The 18,526-nt window shown below is 42.5% G+C and overlaps 2 protein-coding genes across 2 annotated transcripts in view; both read right to left on the bottom strand.

Annotated features, from left to right (window-relative positions):
- The window catches only part of LOC143121576 (uncharacterized), a 25,908-nt gene extending 7,450 nt beyond the window's left edge, over positions 1–18,458 (bottom strand). The window contains exons 1-11 of the mRNA XM_076281991.1: positions 18,112–18,458; positions 16,282–16,444; positions 15,911–16,179; positions 15,518–15,669; positions 15,084–15,390; positions 9,388–10,875; positions 9,250–9,291; positions 8,030–8,169; positions 7,131–7,192; positions 1,543–1,688; positions 592–1,067 (exon numbers count right to left, since the gene is read on the bottom strand). Of these exons, the coding sequence (XP_076138106.1) occupies positions 592–1,067; positions 1,543–1,688; positions 7,131–7,192; positions 8,030–8,169; positions 9,250–9,291; positions 9,388–10,875; positions 15,084–15,390; positions 15,518–15,669; positions 15,911–16,179; positions 16,282–16,444; positions 18,112–18,175 (3,309 nt within the window). The 5' untranslated portion in view covers positions 18,176–18,458. The remainder of the gene's footprint in view (positions 1–591; positions 1,068–1,542; positions 1,689–7,130; positions 7,193–8,029; positions 8,170–9,249; positions 9,292–9,387; positions 10,876–15,083; positions 15,391–15,517; positions 15,670–15,910; positions 16,180–16,281; positions 16,445–18,111) is intronic.
- The window catches only part of LOC143117102 (uncharacterized), a 33,794-nt gene continuing 33,663 nt past the window's right edge, over positions 18,396–18,526 (bottom strand). The window contains exon 29 of the mRNA XM_076278603.1: positions 18,396–18,402. Coding sequence (XP_076134718.1) covers positions 18,396–18,402 — 7 coding nt within the window. The remainder of the gene's footprint in view (positions 18,403–18,526) is intronic.

Here is an 18,526-nt window from a genome sequence, read left to right as displayed (position 1 = left end):
TTACAACATTTCTAAGACGTTAGTCCATTTTTTTCACTGTAGGAATCACATACTACAACACATATTCATACCAACACGATCAAATTCGTGACTACAGAGTTTTATTTTAGCATGGGTTTCCTCCGTAAAAGAGACCTGCATGTAACTTCACAGCATGCGGTTAAAATCCTTAAATTCACGGACGTGTTTTGGCTTTATTTTTTTGGCAAAAAACGTCGCTTTTAACAGCCGCCAGTCTATGAGAAGACGTGCAATATCCACTGGAATTTTGTTTCTTTCTATTACACCTGCCAGGGAATCCGTGTTATGTGGCTAAGCTGCTGCCTAGCAGGTAAAACACGTTTAAATGGATATATTTATTTTTATTAGCTAGAAATGAGGCCATATGTTTACATTCAATGCTATTTATGCCACTTCGAAAGTTTGTTTAGATCCAGTGATTCTGCCGTCATGGAAACGCTACATCACACTTCAGGACTCTATTCACTACGTTCTACAGAAGATCTGCTCTGATCAGTTACATTCTATAGAGGGTCTGAACCAATCCGCTACTTTCTACAGAAGATGTGGACCAATCCGCTACCAACTCACCACAGCAACGACCTGAGCAGCCTGCTGTTGGAATTCTTGGCTCTGTGGGTTGCTTAGTGCCTCTGTGTAAACAATGGTGAGGACAACCTGCAGCACAACAGTCGGGGCTGGCCGAGTGGGCTGGGTTGTAGTGGTTGCCGTGGTAGTTGTTGTCGTGGTAGTTGTTGTTGTGGTGGTGGTGGCAGCAGTTGTTGTAGTGGTGGTGGTTGTTGGAGCTTTGGTGGTGGTGGTTATAGCGGGGGTTGTTGTGGATCTGGTGGTTGTTGTTGTTGTGATAGTGGGGGTGGTTGTTGAAGCTGTGGTTGTTGGAGATGTTGTGGTGGTGGTTGCAGCTGGAGTTGTTGGAGATGTTGTGGTGGTTGTTGCAGCTGGGGTTGTTGGAGATGTTGTGGTGGTGGTTGCAGCTGGGGTTGTTGGAGATGTTGTGGTGGTGGTTGCAGCTTGGGTTGTTGGAGATGTTGTGGTGGTTGTTGCAGCTGATAATAGCCAATAGTGTTAATAGATAATAATGTTTATAGCTGATTGTGTTAATAACTGACAGTACTAATAGCCAATAGGACAAGATAAGGGCCAGATTATGAAAAAGAACTATAGGAATCGTACAGTATTTTGGGACTATTGGTCTTATTCAAACTACGTAATAATCAGGTACTAATGCTCCCAGCGGGCATATTGTTGACATAGCCAATGCATAGATAGGCATATTTAACGCAGCTTACAACTGAAAAGCGTGACAGTGCCGGTACTATAAACGAACGTCATGTCAACAAAATGGCCACGGCGGTTTGTGAATAAACCCTATAGCGCTACTATAGAAATCTGATAGTTTTGTGAATAAACCCTATAGCGCTACTATAGAAATCTGATAGTTTTGCTATAGCTCTGTTTAGTAAGGCAGGAAGTCTTCAGAGTTACAAAATACAGAAGCTTACAGAGGGAAATATGTCTCACCTGAGTTAACCTGGAATGAGATGATATTGAGTGATAAAGAGCCACTATCAATAGCAGTTTGGGTGGTTGTGCTAATGCTGTCTGTGCTTGGTGTTGAAGAGGAGGAACTGAAGAGCAGGTCTGTTTCAGCAATTACTGACCCAGCACTACAGAACAGAACACAGCAACAACACAACATACAGGTGAGAACGGAGGCACTGCACATCAGTCAAGTCCATACACACATTTGCACATCAGTCAAGTCCATACACACATTTGCACATCAGTCAAGTCCATACACACATTTGCACATCAGTCAAGTCCATACACACATTTGCACATCAGTCAAGACCATACACACATTTGCACATCAGTCAAGTCCATACACACATTTGCACATCAGTCAAGTCCATACACACATTTGCACATCAGTCAAGTCCATACACACATTTGCACCTCAGTCAAGTCCATACACACATTTGCACATCAGTCAAGTCCATACACACATTTGCACATCAGTCAAGTCCATACACACATTTGCACATCAGTCAAGTCCATACACACATTTGCACATCAGTCAAGTCCATACACACATTTGCACATCAGTCAAGACCATACACACATTTGCACATCAGTCAAGTCCATACACACATTTGCACATCAGTCAAGACCATACACACATTTGCACATCAGTCAAGTCCATACACACATTTGCACATCAGTCAAGTCCATACACACATTTGCACATCAGTCAAGTCCATACACACATTTGCACATCAGTCAAGACCATACACACATTTGCACATCAGTCAAGTCCATACACACATTTGCACATCAGTCAAGACCATACACACATTTGCACATCAGTCAAGTCCATACACACATTTGCACATCAGTCAAGTCCATACACACATTTGCACATCAGTCAAGTCCATACACACATTTGCACATCAGTCAAGTCCATACACACATTTGCACATCAGTCAAGACCATACACACATTTGCACATCAGTCAAGTCCATACACACATTTGCACATCAGTCAAGTCCATACACACATTTGCACATCAGTCAAGTCCATACACACATTTGCACATCAGTCAAGTCCATACACACATTTGCACATCAGTCAAGTCCATACACACATTTGCACATCAGTCAAGACCATACACACATTTGCACATCAGTCAAGTCCATACACACATTTGCACATCAGTCAAGTCCATACACACATTTGCACATCAGTCAAGTCCATACACACATTTGCACATCAGTCAAGTCCATACACACATTTGCACATCAGTCAAGACCATACACACATTTGCACATCAGTCAAGTCCATACACACATTTGCACATCAGTCAAGTCCATACACACATTTGCACATCAGTCAAGTCCATACACACATTTGCACATCAGTCAAGACCATACACACATTTGCACATCAGTCAAGTCCATACACACATTTGCACATCAGTCAAGTCCATACACACATTTGCACATCAGTCAAGTCCATACACACATTTGCACATCAGTCAAGTCCATACACACATTTGCACATCAGTCAAGTCCATACACACATTTGCACATCAGTCAAGTCCATACACACATTTGCACATCAGTCAAGTCCATACACACATTTGCACATCAGTCAAGTCCATACACACATTTGCACATCAGTCAAGTCCATACACACATTTGCACATCAGTCAAGTCCATACACACATTTGCACATCAGTCAAGTCCATACACACATTTGCACATCAGTCAAGTCCATACACACATTTGCACATCAGTCAAGTCCATACACACATTTGCACATCAGTCAAGACCATACACACATTTGCACATCAGTCAAGACCATACACACATTTGCACATCAGTCAAGTCCATACACACATTTGCACATCAGTCAAGTCCATACACACATTTGCACATCAGTCAAGTCCATACACACATTTGCACATCAGTCAAGTCCATACACACATTTGCACATCAGTCAAGTCCATACACACATTTGCACATCAGTCAAGTCCATACACACATTTGCACATCAGTCAAGTCCATACACACATTTGCACATCAGTCAAGTCCATACACACATTTGCACATCAGTCAAGTCCATACACACATTTGCACATCAGTCAAGTCCATACACACATTTGCACATCAGTCAAGTCCATACACACATTTGCACATCAGTCAAGTCCATACACACATTTGCACATCAGTCAAGTCCATACACACATTTGCACATCAGTCAAGTCCATACACACATTTGCACATCAGTCAAGTCCATACACACATTTGCACATCAGTCAAGTCCATACACACATTTGCACATCAGTCAAGTCCATACACACATTTGCACATCAGTCAAGTCCATACACACATTTGCACATCAGTCAAGTCCATACACACATTTGCACATCAGTCAAGTCCATACACACATTTGCACATCAGTCAAGTCCATACACACATTTGCACATCAGTCAAGTCCATACACACATTTGCACATCAGTCAAGACCATACACACATTTGCACATCAGTCAAGTCCATACACACATTTGCACATCAGTCAAGTCCATACACACATTTGCACATCAGTCAAGTCCATACACACATTTGCACATCAGTCAAGTCCATACACACATTTGCACATCAGTCAAGTCCATACACACATTTGCACATCAGTCAAGACCATACACACATTTGCACATCAGTCAAGTCCATACACACATTTGCACATCAGTCAAGTCCATACACACATTTGCACATCAGTCAAGTCCATACACACATTTGCACATCAGTCAAGTCCATACACACATTTGCACATCAGTCAAGACCATACACACATTTGCACATCAGTCAAGTCCATACACACATTTGCACATCAGTCAAGTCCATACACACATTTGCACATCAGTCAAGTCCATACACACATTTGCACATCAGTCAAGTCCATACACACATTTGCACATCAGTCAAGTCCATACACACATTTGCACATCAGTCAAGTCCATACACACATTTGCACATCAGTCAAGTCCATACACACATTTGCACATCAGTCAAGTCCATACACACATTTGCACATCAGTCAAGACCATACACACATTTGCACATCAGTCAAGACCATACACACATTTGCACATCAGTCAAGTCCATACACACATTTGCACATCAGTCAAGTCCATACACACATTTGCACATCAGTCAAGTCCATACACACATTTGCACATCAGTCAAGTCCATACACACATTTGCACATCAGTCAAGTCCATACACACATTTGCACATCAGTCAAGTCCATACACACATTTGCACATCAGTCAAGTCCATACACACATTTGCACATCAGTCAAGTCCATACACACATTTGCACATCAGTCAAGTCCATACACACATTTGCACATCAGTCAAGTCCATACACACATTTGCACATCAGTCAAGTCCATACACACATTTGCACATCAGTCAAGTCCATACACACATTTGCACATCAGTCAAGTCCATACACACATTTGCACATCAGTCAAGTCCATACACACATTTGCACATCAGTCAAGTCCATACACACATTTGCACATCAGTCAAGTCCATACACACATTTGCACATCAGTCAAGTCCATACACACATTTGCACATCAGTCAAGTCCATACACACATTTGCACATCAGTCAAGTCCATACACACATTTGCACATCAGTCAAGTCCATACACACATTTGCACATCAGTCAAGTCCATACACACATTTGCACATCAGTCAAGTCCATACACACATTTGCACATCAGTCAAGTCCATACACACATTTGCACATCAGTCAAGTCCATACACACATTTGCACATCAGTCAAGACCATACACACATTTGCACATCAGTCAAGTCCATACACACATTTGCACATCAGTCAAGTCCATACACACATTTGCACATCAGTCAAGTCCATACACACATTTGCACATCAGTCAAGTCCATACACACATTTGCACATCAGTCAAGTCCATACACACATTTGCACATCAGTCAAGACCATACACACATTTGCACATCAGTCAAGTCCATACACACATTTGCACATCAGTCAAGTCCATACACACATTTGCACATCAGTCAAGTCCATACACACATTTGCACATCAGTCAAGTCCATACACACATTTGCACATCAGTCAAGTCCATACACACATTTGCACATCAGTCAAGTCCATACACACATTTGCACATCAGTCAAGTCCATACACACATTTGCACATCAGTCAAGTCCATACACACATTTGCACATCAGTCAAGTCCATACACACATTTGCACATCAGTCAAGTCCATACACACATTTGCACCTCAGTCAAGTCCATACACACATTTGCACATCAGTCAAGTCCATACACACATTTGCACATCAGTCAAGTCCATACACACATTTGCACATCAGTCAAGTCCATACACACATTTGCACATCAGTCAAGTCCATACACACATTTGCACATCAGTCAAGTCCATACACACATTTGCACATCAGTCAAGTCCATACACACATTTGCACATCAGTCAAGTCCATACACACATTTGCACATCAGTCAAGTCCATACACACATTTGCACATCAGTCAAGTCCATACACACATTTGCACCTCAGTCAAGTCCATACACACATTTGCACATCAGTCAAGTCCATACACACATTTGCACATCAGTCAAGTCCATACACACATTTGCACATCAGTCAAGTCCATACACACATTTGCACATCAGTCAAGTCCATACACACATTTGCACATCAGTCAAGTCCATACACACATTTGCACATCAGTCAAGTCCATACACACATTTGCACATCAGTCAAGTCCATACACACATTTGCACATCAGTCAAGTCCATACACACATTTGCACATCAGTCAAGTCCATACACACATTTGCACATCAGTCAAGTCCATACACACATTTGCACATCAGTCAAGTCCATACACACATTTGCACATCAGTCAAGACCATACACACATTTGCACATCAGTCAAGTCCATACACACATTTGCACATCAGTCAAGTCCATACACACATTTGCACATCAGTCAAGTCCATACACACATTTGCACATCAGTCAAGTCCATACACACATTTGCACATCAGTCAAGTCCATACACACATTTGCACATCAGTCAAGTCCATACACACATTTGCACATCAGTCAAGACCATACACACATTTGCACATCAGTCAAGTCCATACACACATTTGCACAGAGACTTTAAGACTGAGCCAGACTAGATCGTTTCTGCTTGTGGAGCAATTCTAGAATATCATGCATGCTCATCACTACAAGCAACAATCTAGAATATCATGCATGCTGATCACTAGAAGCCACAATCTAGAATATCATGCATGCTCATCACTAGAAGCCACAATCTAGAATATCATGCATGCTCATCACTAGAAGCCACAATCTAGAATATCATGCATGCTCATCACTACAAGCAACAATCTAGAATATCATGCATGCTCATCACTAGAAGCCACAATCTAGAATATCATGCATGCTCATCACTACAAGCAACAATCTAGAATATCATGCATGCTCATCACTAGAAGCATACACATCTGAGATTTACCTGAAACTGTTAACAGTCAAACCAATAAATGTGGAGTAAGCTGCTTGGTACACAGGTTCCATCTGAAATCAAACACAATATGCATTCTTTGTTTATATTTGAAGAAATAATGGATATTTAACATACTTGTCAGCCATTCAGCAATATTCTAAAACCATGCTAAAAAGAATATAGAAGAACAATAGAGGAATAAGACAACATCACAATAGAAGAATAAGACAACATCACAATAGAAGAATAAGACAAAATAATTTGGCATTATTACAGTAGCTTTGTTAAATGAAAGCAGAAATGCAGATGGTGTCTATAGTATAGCTGGAGGACTACTGATGAGATGGAGATGGTGTCTATAGATGGAGGACTACTGATGAGATGGTGTATATAGATGGAGGACTACTGATAAAATGGTGTCTATAGAAAGAGGACTACTGATGAGATGGTGATGGTGTCTATAGATGGAGGACTACTGATGAGATGGAGATGGTGTCTATAGATGGAGGACTACTGATGAGATGGTGTCTATAGATGGATGACTACTGATGAGATGGTGATGGTGTCTATAGATGGAGGACTACTGATGAGATGGAGATGGTGTCTATAGGAGGAGGACAACTGATGAGATGGTGATGGTGTCTATAGATGGAGGACTACTGATGAGATGGTGTCTATAGATGGAGGACTACTGATGAGATGGTGTCTATAGATGTAGGACTACTGATGATATGGAGATGGTGTCTATAGACGGAGGACTACTGATGAGATGGTGTCTATAGATGGAGGACTACTAATGAGATGGAGATGGACTAATTTGATGCAATCATTAACCAATGGAATGATAAATAAATAGATAGATGAATGAATGAATGAATGAATGAATGTAAAGGTCAGTGTAAATGCACCTGTGACTTGATCTGCTGTGCGAGCTCCTGAAAGGCCGTTGATGCTGAGTTGGCCAGGTCACTGCTAAACTCCTGCTGCAGAGTGAGCGTCAGAGGTACTGAGCTGGGGGCTGCTGTGGAAACAGCCAATGAGGTTGCAGCTATGGGAGAAAACAGCCAATGAGGTGGCAGACATGAATAAAGAGAACCTATGAGGTTGCAGGTAATAGTGAAAACAGTTAATGAGGTACCAGACATGTATAAAAAGTATCTATAAAATTGCAGCATATAAAGAAAACAGCCAATGAGGTGACAGACCTGTATAAAAAGGACCTATGAGGTTGCAGTAAACAGGTAGCAGATATGGAAACAAAAGGTAAGATCACCTTTGAGGTGGAAGTTGCCACCACTGAATTGTAACTATACTCAAGATGAATTGAAGTAAAGTCGTCCTCTTAGAATTATTTTCTTATTTTCTGTTCTATCTGATATTTTTGTCAAAATTGAGTTATTGACATATTATTATTCTGTGACACTTTAATAAGGTGAGGTGAGGTGTTTCTTGTAGTTGTATACATTTTTGGACATTATATCTAAAGAGGTTTGTTCCGTTTATCAGTATAACTCTATGGAATTCAAAGACTTTGAAGCTCAATATCTCAGAACTACGTAGATAGAACCCTATAATTCTAAGGGGACGAAGTTTCATTAAATGTGATTAATTTGCTTGCATTCATACTCCATGCTAACATTTCTAAAATGTTAGCCTAAACTCACATCTAACTTCATACTTTGTGCTAATGTTTCTAAAATGTTAGCCTAAACTCACATCTAGCTTCATTCTTCATGCTAATGTTTCTAAAATGTTAGCCTAAACTCACTTCTAGATTAATACTCCATGCTAACGTTTACTTTGAACAACTACATTTTAATGGCTTGATGTAAACATTCCATTTTAACGGTAACCATTTGTCCAGCTCTGTCCACTGTATATTCACAGAGAACTGTTTCCGAATTGGAACACACCTCAGGTATGTACATGGAGTAACAAAAAGAAGGGTGGTGGTTATGAGAACATTGGGTATCAGAAGATAGGGTATGAGATTGAGCTTGAGAGACAGGTGTATCAGTTAGTAAAGTTAAGTTTGAATCTAATGTAGCAGGAGCAGGTGGCGGTGGTGTGGTTGTAGCAGCTCCTGATGTAGCAGGTGTAGCTGGTGGTGGTGTGGTTGTGACTGCACCTGATGTAGTGGGTGGAGGTGGTGGAGCGGTTGTAGCTGCACCTGATGTAGCAAAATCATAATACATCCATTAGTCATGGTGTGTGGTTGTGGTTTCACCTGATGTAGCAGGTGGTGGCGGTGTGTTTGTAGCAGCACCTGATGTAGCAGGTGTAGGTAATGGTTTGGTTGTAGCATCTCCTGATGTAGCGGGTGTAGGAAATGGTGTGGTTGTAGCAACACCGGATGTGGAGGGTGTAGGTGGCGGTGGGGTTGTAGATGAACTTGCTGTAGCAGTTGTAGATGGGGTTGTGGTTGTAGCATCCCCTGATGTAGCGGGTGTAGGTGGTGGTGTGGTTGTAGCATCACCAGATGTAGCGGGTGTAGGTAATGGTGTGGGTGGCGGTGGGATTGTAGATGAACCTGATGTAGCGGGTGTATGTGGTGGTATGGTTGTAGCATCACCAGATGTAGCGGGTGTAGGTAATGGTGTGGTTGTAGCAGCACCAGATGTAGCGGGTGTAGGTAATGGTGTGGTTGTTGCAGCACCAGATATAGCGGGTGTAGGTAATGGTGTGGTTGTAGCATCACCAGATGTAGCGGGTGTAGGTGCTGGTGTGGTTGTAGCAGCACCTGATGTAGGTAATGGTGTGGTTGTAGCATGACCAGATGTAGCGGGTGTAGGTAATGGTGTGGTTGTAGCAGCACCAGATGTAGCGGGTGTAGGTAATGGTGTGGTTGTAGCATGACCAGATGTAGCGGGTGTAGGTGGTGGTGTGGTTGTAGCAGCACCAGATGTAGCGGGTGTAGGTGATGGTGTGGTTATAGCATCACCTGATGTAGCGGGTGTAGGTAATGTTGTGGTTGTAACATCAACTGATGTAGAGGGTGTAGGTAATGGTGTGGTTGTAGCAGCACCTGATGTATTTGGTGGTGTGGTTGTAGCAGCACCAGATATAGCGGGTGTAAGTAATGGTGTGGTTGTAGCAGCTCCTGATGTAGCGGGTGTAGGTAATGGTGTGGTTGTAGCATCACCTGATGTAGCGGGTGTAGGTAATGGTGTGGTTGTAGCAGCACCTGATGTGGCGGGTGTGGGTGGCGGTGGGATTGCAGATGAACCTGATGTAGCGGGTGTAGGTGGTGGTGTGGTTGTAGCATCACCAGATGTAGCGGGTGTAGGTGGTGGTGTGGTTGTAGCAGCACCTGATGTAGGTAATGGTGTGGTTGTAGCATGACCAGATGTAGCGGGTGTAGGTAATGGTGTGGTTGTAGCAGCACCAGAAGTAGCGGGTGTAGGTAATGGTGTGGTTGTAGCATGACCAGATGTAGCGGGTGTAGGTGGTGGTGTGGTTGTAGCAGCACCAGATGTAGCGGGTGTAGGTAATGGTGTGGTTGTAGCATCTCCTGATGTAGCGGGTGTAGGTAATGGTGTGATTGTAGCAGCACCAGATGTAGCGTGTGGAGTTGATGGTGAGGTTGTGATTGAAGCTGACATAGATGGTGATAGAGTTGATGATGAAGCTGAGGTGGTGTGTGGTAGGGTTGTGGGTGAAGCTGAAGCTGATGTAGCTGCTGAGGTTGTGTGTGGGTATGAGGTACTCATGGATGAGGTTGTTGCAGGAGAGGTTGATGTGCTTGGAGTGGAGGCTGCAACAGCAATTACAATACACAACATCCATATATGTATAACTATAGTTATTGACAAAATTAAAGGACAATTAATTAAATCTATTTGAAACAGCTTTAGTTGCACAGGGAGTTCCTTTTCAGATGGGGATGGGAAGAGTCAGAACATTATATTTACATTTATACAACAATTAGATTCTATGGAACTATTTACTTGTTTCTGATTGGCCGAGAGACGTTCATATTTACATTTATTCACTTAGCAGATGCTTTAATCCATACTGACTTACACACGTCATTACAGGGACATTGTTCCCAACAGCAACTAGGGGTTAAAGGAATTATCCGGAGTAAAATGCACTTTAGATCAATTTCCGGATGATTGGGGGTATATACGTTGAGTTGACATCAAAATTATGTCATTCGGATGTGTTTTGAGAAAGTTCGATTGTACCGTTTTCAGTCACAACTCGTAGCCTGGAAGTGAGCGGGGCATTTCAAAACGCTATTTTTGTACCTCTTCTACAGTTCCAAACAACATAACACTTACGTGGTAGTGAGTAAAGGGTCCCTAAAGCCAAACCGAAGTATCCCGAGGTCTTTATGTGGTCGAATAGAGAGTCCAGAATGAATTTCATCAAGCCAGTACCTTTACAGAAATGTTGCCATCTTTGCCGCCACCTTGAGGGGAAAGTCCGTAGGAGTCTTATTGCTGAGTGTGTTGTAACACGCTCTGGAAATTCACAATTTCGTCGCCGTTTTAAAAAAAAAAAAAAAAACATAGTCCAGTATTTCTTTCGAAATTGAAATGAAGTTGTATGGACTGGACTATGTTTTTTTTTTTTAAAACGGCGACGAAATTGTGAATTTCCAGAGCGTGTTACACAGCAATAAGACTCCTACGGACTTTCCCCTCAAGGTGGCGGCAAAGATGGCAACATTCCCGGAAAGGTACTGGCTTGATGAAATTCATTCTGGACTCTCTATTCGCCCACATAAAGCCCTCGGGATACTTCGGTTTGGCTTTAGGGACCCTCTACTCACTACCACGTAAGTGTTATGTTGTTTGGAACTGTAGAAGAGGTATAAAAATAGCGTTTTGTAGCGGCGCAATTGAAATGCCCCGCTCACTTCCAGGCTACGAGTTGTGACTGAAAACGGTACAATCGAACTTTCTCAAAACACATCCGAATGACATAATTTTGATGTCAACTCAACGTATGTACCCCCAATCATCCGGAAATCGATCTAAAGTGCATTTTACTCCGGATAATTCCTTTAAAGGAACACGCCACCCAAAATCAGTAGTAATATATGTTCTTACCTTAACTTTCACGAGTTGAGTCATACCTCTCCCGCGCCGGTAGGTGCACTCAAACGCTCTGTCGCGCGGCGCGAATGTGTTAGCATGTTGCTATGCTAGCGGGCTCTGCCGTGGCCGTAGAGAGAGGAACATAGCAGTAATCAAACACCTCCATTTTTTCCCTACTTAAATACAGTTGCACGAGTAGTTGATAAAAATGTGTACGTCACACAACATGAAACGTGGCGATTTTCCAAGCGAATAAACAGGAGAACTACAATGTGTGGCGCAATAGCACTTGGGAGTACTTCGACCTAGCGTGGTAATATTATTAACACCTAATTGTAGATCCTATCCACCACAGAGTTTAGAATCCATGCTGGATCGACCCTCAGCCTCTCCCTCCCCTCTGAGCGAGAGAGAGGCACACACACTAGAGATGCGCTGATGGGCTATTATTTCAACCATAACTGCATAGCAAAACTTATCATCCATCAGCCATCCATCAGCACCAAAGTTTGTTGACCAATTTTCAAAACTGCACCCGCCCACCATCCGTTGGTTGTTTTAATGTAGGCTATAGGCCTATGGGTGATGCAGCGCTGCTGACGTGAGGCTAGAAAGCCCTTGCCTGTTCTAGAAAGACTGATCTAATGCAGCAAATATATTAAAAGGCTGAAGTCGTACATTGTCTAGGCCTATCCCCAGAATATCAGCAGCAAACTCAGTCTCTGTCGCGCAAAACAGTCTCCAAATAAAACGCATATCGGCCTGTTGCCTATTCTGCCATGCAGCTTGTGACAATATATCGTCCAAAATGCTTGATTGCATTGCATTCTCCACATTTTTAGCTAAATTTTCATGTACCACATCAGCATTTTTGTTCAGTGAATCTTTTGTAAATTGCTTTACAATTACCGTCGGGCCTATAGGCCTATTGCCTGGCTTGCCTCAGCTTCGGTCACGTCCTTTTACAATTTTATCATTGTAATAAAAAACGCAATTTGCCACATAATTTCAGCATGCTCCTGGCCTACTAATTAATGCCTATTGTACTTTATTTTTTGCAAAAAGAAAGAAATCCTTGATAAAATAACAAGTCATTCACATTATAGGCTACTTTACACATATGTCAGGTTGACTGACAAGCCTGTTCTGAAGACTCCCATTCATTTTGACTGCACGAGCGCGTCTTTTTCAGACAGACATCGCAATTCATTTTATAGCAGGCCATCGGACAAATATGATGCCTCGATATTAAAGAAACTCCGACTCCATTCATTCTGAAAGTCCACCGCACAACAATGCAACGTGCATGTTCACATTTTTAGTAGCCTAACAACCGCCAAACTTGCTTGCTTGCCTTACACATCTAAGTTTTTCTTGCCTTCTTTTTCCGCTGTGGATGTTATGGAGTTTGTAGAAGTTTTAGCTCTTACGTTCTGAACATCTCGCACTGCCATCGCCCGATGTCATTTCTGAGTCATATCACTCTATCTGTCTCTCTTTTAAATGCCTATTCCCTGAATGGTAGGCTACAATTATGTGTTTTATATATAGGCTATTTCTAAAAAAATAACCCAGGCAGTCTCATCTAGGATATAACACAGGTTGAAGTCAACGTCAAGTTGGTTCTATTTAGGGAGGTGAATGTGTGTAAACATCTGTAGATGACTCAGAAATGACATCGGAAGACAAGGAGTGAATAGTGGCAAGAGGCAAGCCGAAGTCTGCTGACAAGGGCCCGACGGTAATTGTAAAGTAATTTACAAAAGATTCACTGAACAAAAATGCTGATGTGGTACATGAAAATGTATATAAAAATGTGGAGAATGCAATGCAATCAAGCATTTTGGACGATATATTGTCAAAAGCTGGCAGAATAGGCAACAGGCCGATGTGCGTTTTATTTGGAGACTGTTTTGCGCGACAGAGACTGAGTTTGCTGTTGATATTCTGGGGATAGGCCTAGCCAATGTACGACTTCAGCCTTTTAATATGCTGCATTAGATCAGTCTTTCTAGAACAGGCAAGGGCTTTCTAGCCTCACGTCAGCAGCGCTGCATCACCCATAGCCTATAGCCTACATTAAAACAACCAACAGATGGTGGGCGGGTGCAGTTTTGAAAATTGGTCAACAAACTTTGGTGCTGATGGATGGCTGATGGATGATAAGTTTTGCTATGCAGTTATGGTTGAAATAATAGCCCATCAGCGCATCTCTAGTGTGTGTGCCTCTCTCTCGCTCAGAGGGGAGGGAGAGGCTGAGGGTCGATCCAGCATGGATTCTAAACTCTGTGGTGGATAGGATCTACAATTAGGTGTTAATAATATTACCACGCTAGGTCGAAGTACTCCCAAGCGCTATTGCGCCACACATTGTAGTTCTCCTGTTTAATCGCTTGGAAAATCGCCACGTTTCATGTTGTGTGACGTACACATTTTTATCAACTACTCGTGCAACTGTATTTAAGTAGGGAAAAAATGGAGGTGTTTGATTACTGCTATGTTCCTCTCTCTACGGCCACGGCAGAGCACGCTAGCATAGCAACATGCTAACACATTCGTGCCACGCGACAGAGCGTTTGAGTGCACCTACCGGCGCGGGAGAGGTATGACTCAACTCGTGAAAGTTAAGGTAAGAACATATATTACTACTGATTTTGGGTGGCGTGTCCTTTAAGTGCCTTGATCAAAGGCACAACAGTGGAAGCCGGGAATTGAACCCACAACTTATCATGCTAGCCCAGTGACTTATCACGCTAACCCAGTTCCTTAGCCACTACCCTACCACCGCCCCATATAAGATATGGTGAAACAGCAGCTGTTAGGGGAAGTGGTTCTCAGGTATGAAATTGCTAAAGGGAATACTGCAAACCTTTATGGAAATGTGCCTGGATGTAATTATTAGGATGTAGAGACTCACTCTGTGGAGAAGTGGATGAGTGGGTGGGCTCTGAGGCTGTAGTCGCTGGTGGAGAGGTGGTATTGCTGGTTGGAGAGGGATCCTCAGAACAGGAGAAGCTGGCGTCAGCATTGACCCCACTGGAGATGAACTGGACGAAGCCTGGTTGGTCGCTGCTGATCTTGGAGTTGATCCAGCTCTCATAACGGGACACCCTGGCGTAGACTCCAGGTAAATTGGGTTGAGCACAACCGATTCCAAAGCTAACGACACCGGACTGGACCCACACAGAGTCATGTTTGTTCACCATTGGTCCTCCAGAGTCTCCCTAGAATTGATTCATTGCCAGTATCACATTGTTAGGAATATTATATTTCATACATAAAGAAACCCCTCATATCCTTCACACTGTTCTATTCATACTATCAAACATGGTGATGGTAGTAAAAATTTACCTGACACGAGTCTTTACCCCCAGTGGCTAGACCAGCACAGATCATGTTGTCTGTGATATTGATATTTTCAACTTTATACCAACAGCCACACTGCCTGTTCCCCAGCACAGGAACCAGCACTTCCTGTAGAGTCCCAGGAGACGGAAGGGATACTAGGAGTGACATGAAGAAATTATAAAACTTCAGCAATTAATATACACTAGTTACACTACAATCAGCATATACTTTTCTAAATATTCAGCATATACTTGTCTAAACATGTATAATTTGTCCAAACCTATAATTGATCTTAGATAAAAGTTAAGCTATTAATATACACTATTGCTTGTTACATTAAAATCAGGATATCTTTGTCTAAATGTTCATGTATGTTCTGTGAAAAGCTTTGTTCACCTCCAGAACTTATGTCTCCAAAGCCAGTGATCCAGCTGTCGGTTCCATTGTTGAATTCACTCTCACTGGCAGCCAGACACACAGGACTGACGTAGTTGTTGAAGGTGACTGGGGTACTGAGTTGAAGCAGAGCGATGTCGTTGTCATTGGTGTCTCTGTTGTAACTAGGATGGCTTATGATCTGTCTCACACTGCGGCTAACGCTGTTGCCGTTGCTGCCTTCCAGGTGCTCAAGACCCAAGACAACAGTCAGGCCAGTGGGGTCAGAGCTGAAACCATGACAACCAGAATATTGCTGCCGTTAGAGCTGTAACCAAAACAACTGAACAACTGCTATTAGACCTGAGACAGCGCCCAATTGAGGTTCATACCTCTCAAAGCAATGAGCTGCCGTCAAGACCCACTCCTTGTTGATGAGGGAGCCTCCACAGAAATGTCCACTTGAACGCTGAAGACTGGTCTGCCAGGGCCAATTTCCTGTAGGAGCATCTTGGCCTCCAACTATCCTAGTGTTGAGTGTAGGTCTACCACACACTGGGGAAGGAGATGATGTCACAGATGTTAAGTATATGACCAAAGAAGGCATTCAGACACATTACACAGCGCTGCTTATTTGGCCAAATGGGGGATAGCCTCTTTGGTAGCACTCCATTCTGTTAGCCTCTCTGCTAGCACTCTATTATGTTAGCCTCTCTGCCAACACTCTATTATAGCACTCCATTCTGTTAGCCTCTCTGCTAGCACTCTATTATGTTAGCCACTTTGCTAGCACTCTATTATAGCACTCTATTATGTTAGCCTCTCTGCTAGCACTCTATTATGTTAGCCTCTCTGCTAGCACTCTATTATGTTAGCCAGTTTGCTAGCTATCTATTATGTTAGCCTCTCTGCTAACACTCTATTATAGCACTCTATTATGTTAGCCTCTCTGCTAACACTCCGTTATAGCTCTCTATTATGTTAGCCTCTCTGCTAACACTCTATTATAGCACTATATTATGTTAGCCTCTCTGCTAACACTCTATTATAGCACTCTATTATGTTAGCCAGTTTGCTAGCTATCTATTATGTTAGCCTCTCTGCTAACACTCTATTATAGCTCTCTATTATGTTAGCCTCTCTGCTAACACTCTATTATAGCACTCTATTATGTTAGCCTCTCTGCCAACACTCTATTATAGCACTCTATTATGTTAGCACCTCTCTGCTAGCTCTCTATTATGTTAGCCTCTCTGCTAGCTCTCTATTATGTTAGCCTCTCTGCTAGCACTCTATTATAGCTCTATATTATGTTAGCCTCTCTGCCAACACTCTATTATAGCACTCTATTATGTTAGCCTCTCTGCTGGCACTCCATTCTGTTAGCCTCTCTGCTAGCACTCCATTCTGTTAGCCTCTCTGCTAGCACTCCATTCTGTTAGCCTCTCTGTTAGCACTCTATTATGACAGCCACTCTGCTAGCACTCTATTATGTTAGCCTCTCTGCTAGCAGTCCATTCTGTTAGCCTCTCTGCTAGCACTCCATTATGTTAGCCTCTCTGCTAACACTCTATTATGTTAGCCTCTCTGCTAGCACTCTATTATGACAGCCTCTCTGCTAGCACTCTATTATGTTAGCAACTTTGCTAGCACTCTATTATGTTAGCACCTCTCTGCTAACACTCTATTATAGCACTCTATTATGTTGCCACCTCTCTGCTAGCACTCTACTATGTTAGCCTCTCTGCTAGCACTCTACTATGTTAGCCTCTCTGCTAGCACTCTATTATGTTAGCCTCTCTGCTAGCACTCCATTCTGTTAGCCTCTCTGCTGGCACTCTATTATGTTAGCCTCTCTGCTAACACTCTATTATAGCACTCTATTATGTTAGCCTCTCTGCTAACACTCTATTATAGCACTCTATTATGTTAGCCTCTCTGTTAGCACTCTACTATGTTAGCCACTTTGCTAGCTCCCAGTTATATCTTCATATGCTATCAGATGTGTCCTAGTTTCAAACTGTAGTTATCACTAAACCAGTTACTAGTAGCTTCATGGGTGTCTAATAATTGCTAGTTTATAGGTCTTAACTAGTACTTTGCTAGAACTGGTGCAAGAATGCCCATTCCAATTTAGGAATTATTTAACTAGACCAGGAACATTCCAGTTGTAGCCATTAATTAGGATTTCATATTTGGATGGCAGGGGAAAGAGGTTGAACCTGATGTGCTCTGTGTGGTTGAAGCAGTATTCATGGATGAGACGGTAGCAGGAGATGTTGCCATGCTTGGTGAGGTAGTGGTGGAGGCTGCAAGTTACAATACATAGTAGTTGTACTTAATGAAATGGTTTCTGGAAAACAGTTACTACTGAGATGGGGGTAGAACAACATACTGTAATCATGTGTACATAGTGGTAATTGCTAGTTCCCAGATCAGGGACATGTTAGGGCCTGATTAGGACTAGATCTGACCCAGGTTACAAGAAGATCCCACCCAGTTCAGATTAGGAACTGATATGGGTCAGATTAGAACCAGATTAGGGCCACATCAGGACCTGATCAGGGTCATAATAAAACTAACTAGGTAATGGTGTGGTTGTAGCAGCTCCTGATGTAGCGGGTGTAGGTAATGGTG

The sequence above is a fragment of the Alosa pseudoharengus genome, unplaced genomic scaffold (genome assembly GCF_046254945.1).
Source record: "Alosa pseudoharengus isolate Yale_2024_CS ecotype anadromous, Long Island Sound unplaced genomic scaffold, YU_APseudo_1.1 YU_APseudo_1.1_scf_1, whole genome shotgun sequence".
NCBI lineage: Eukaryota > Metazoa > Chordata > Actinopteri > Clupeiformes > Clupeidae > Alosa > Alosa pseudoharengus.
The sequence above is the reverse complement of the archived record's forward strand: the minus strand, read 5'-3'. Positions and strand labels throughout refer to the sequence as shown.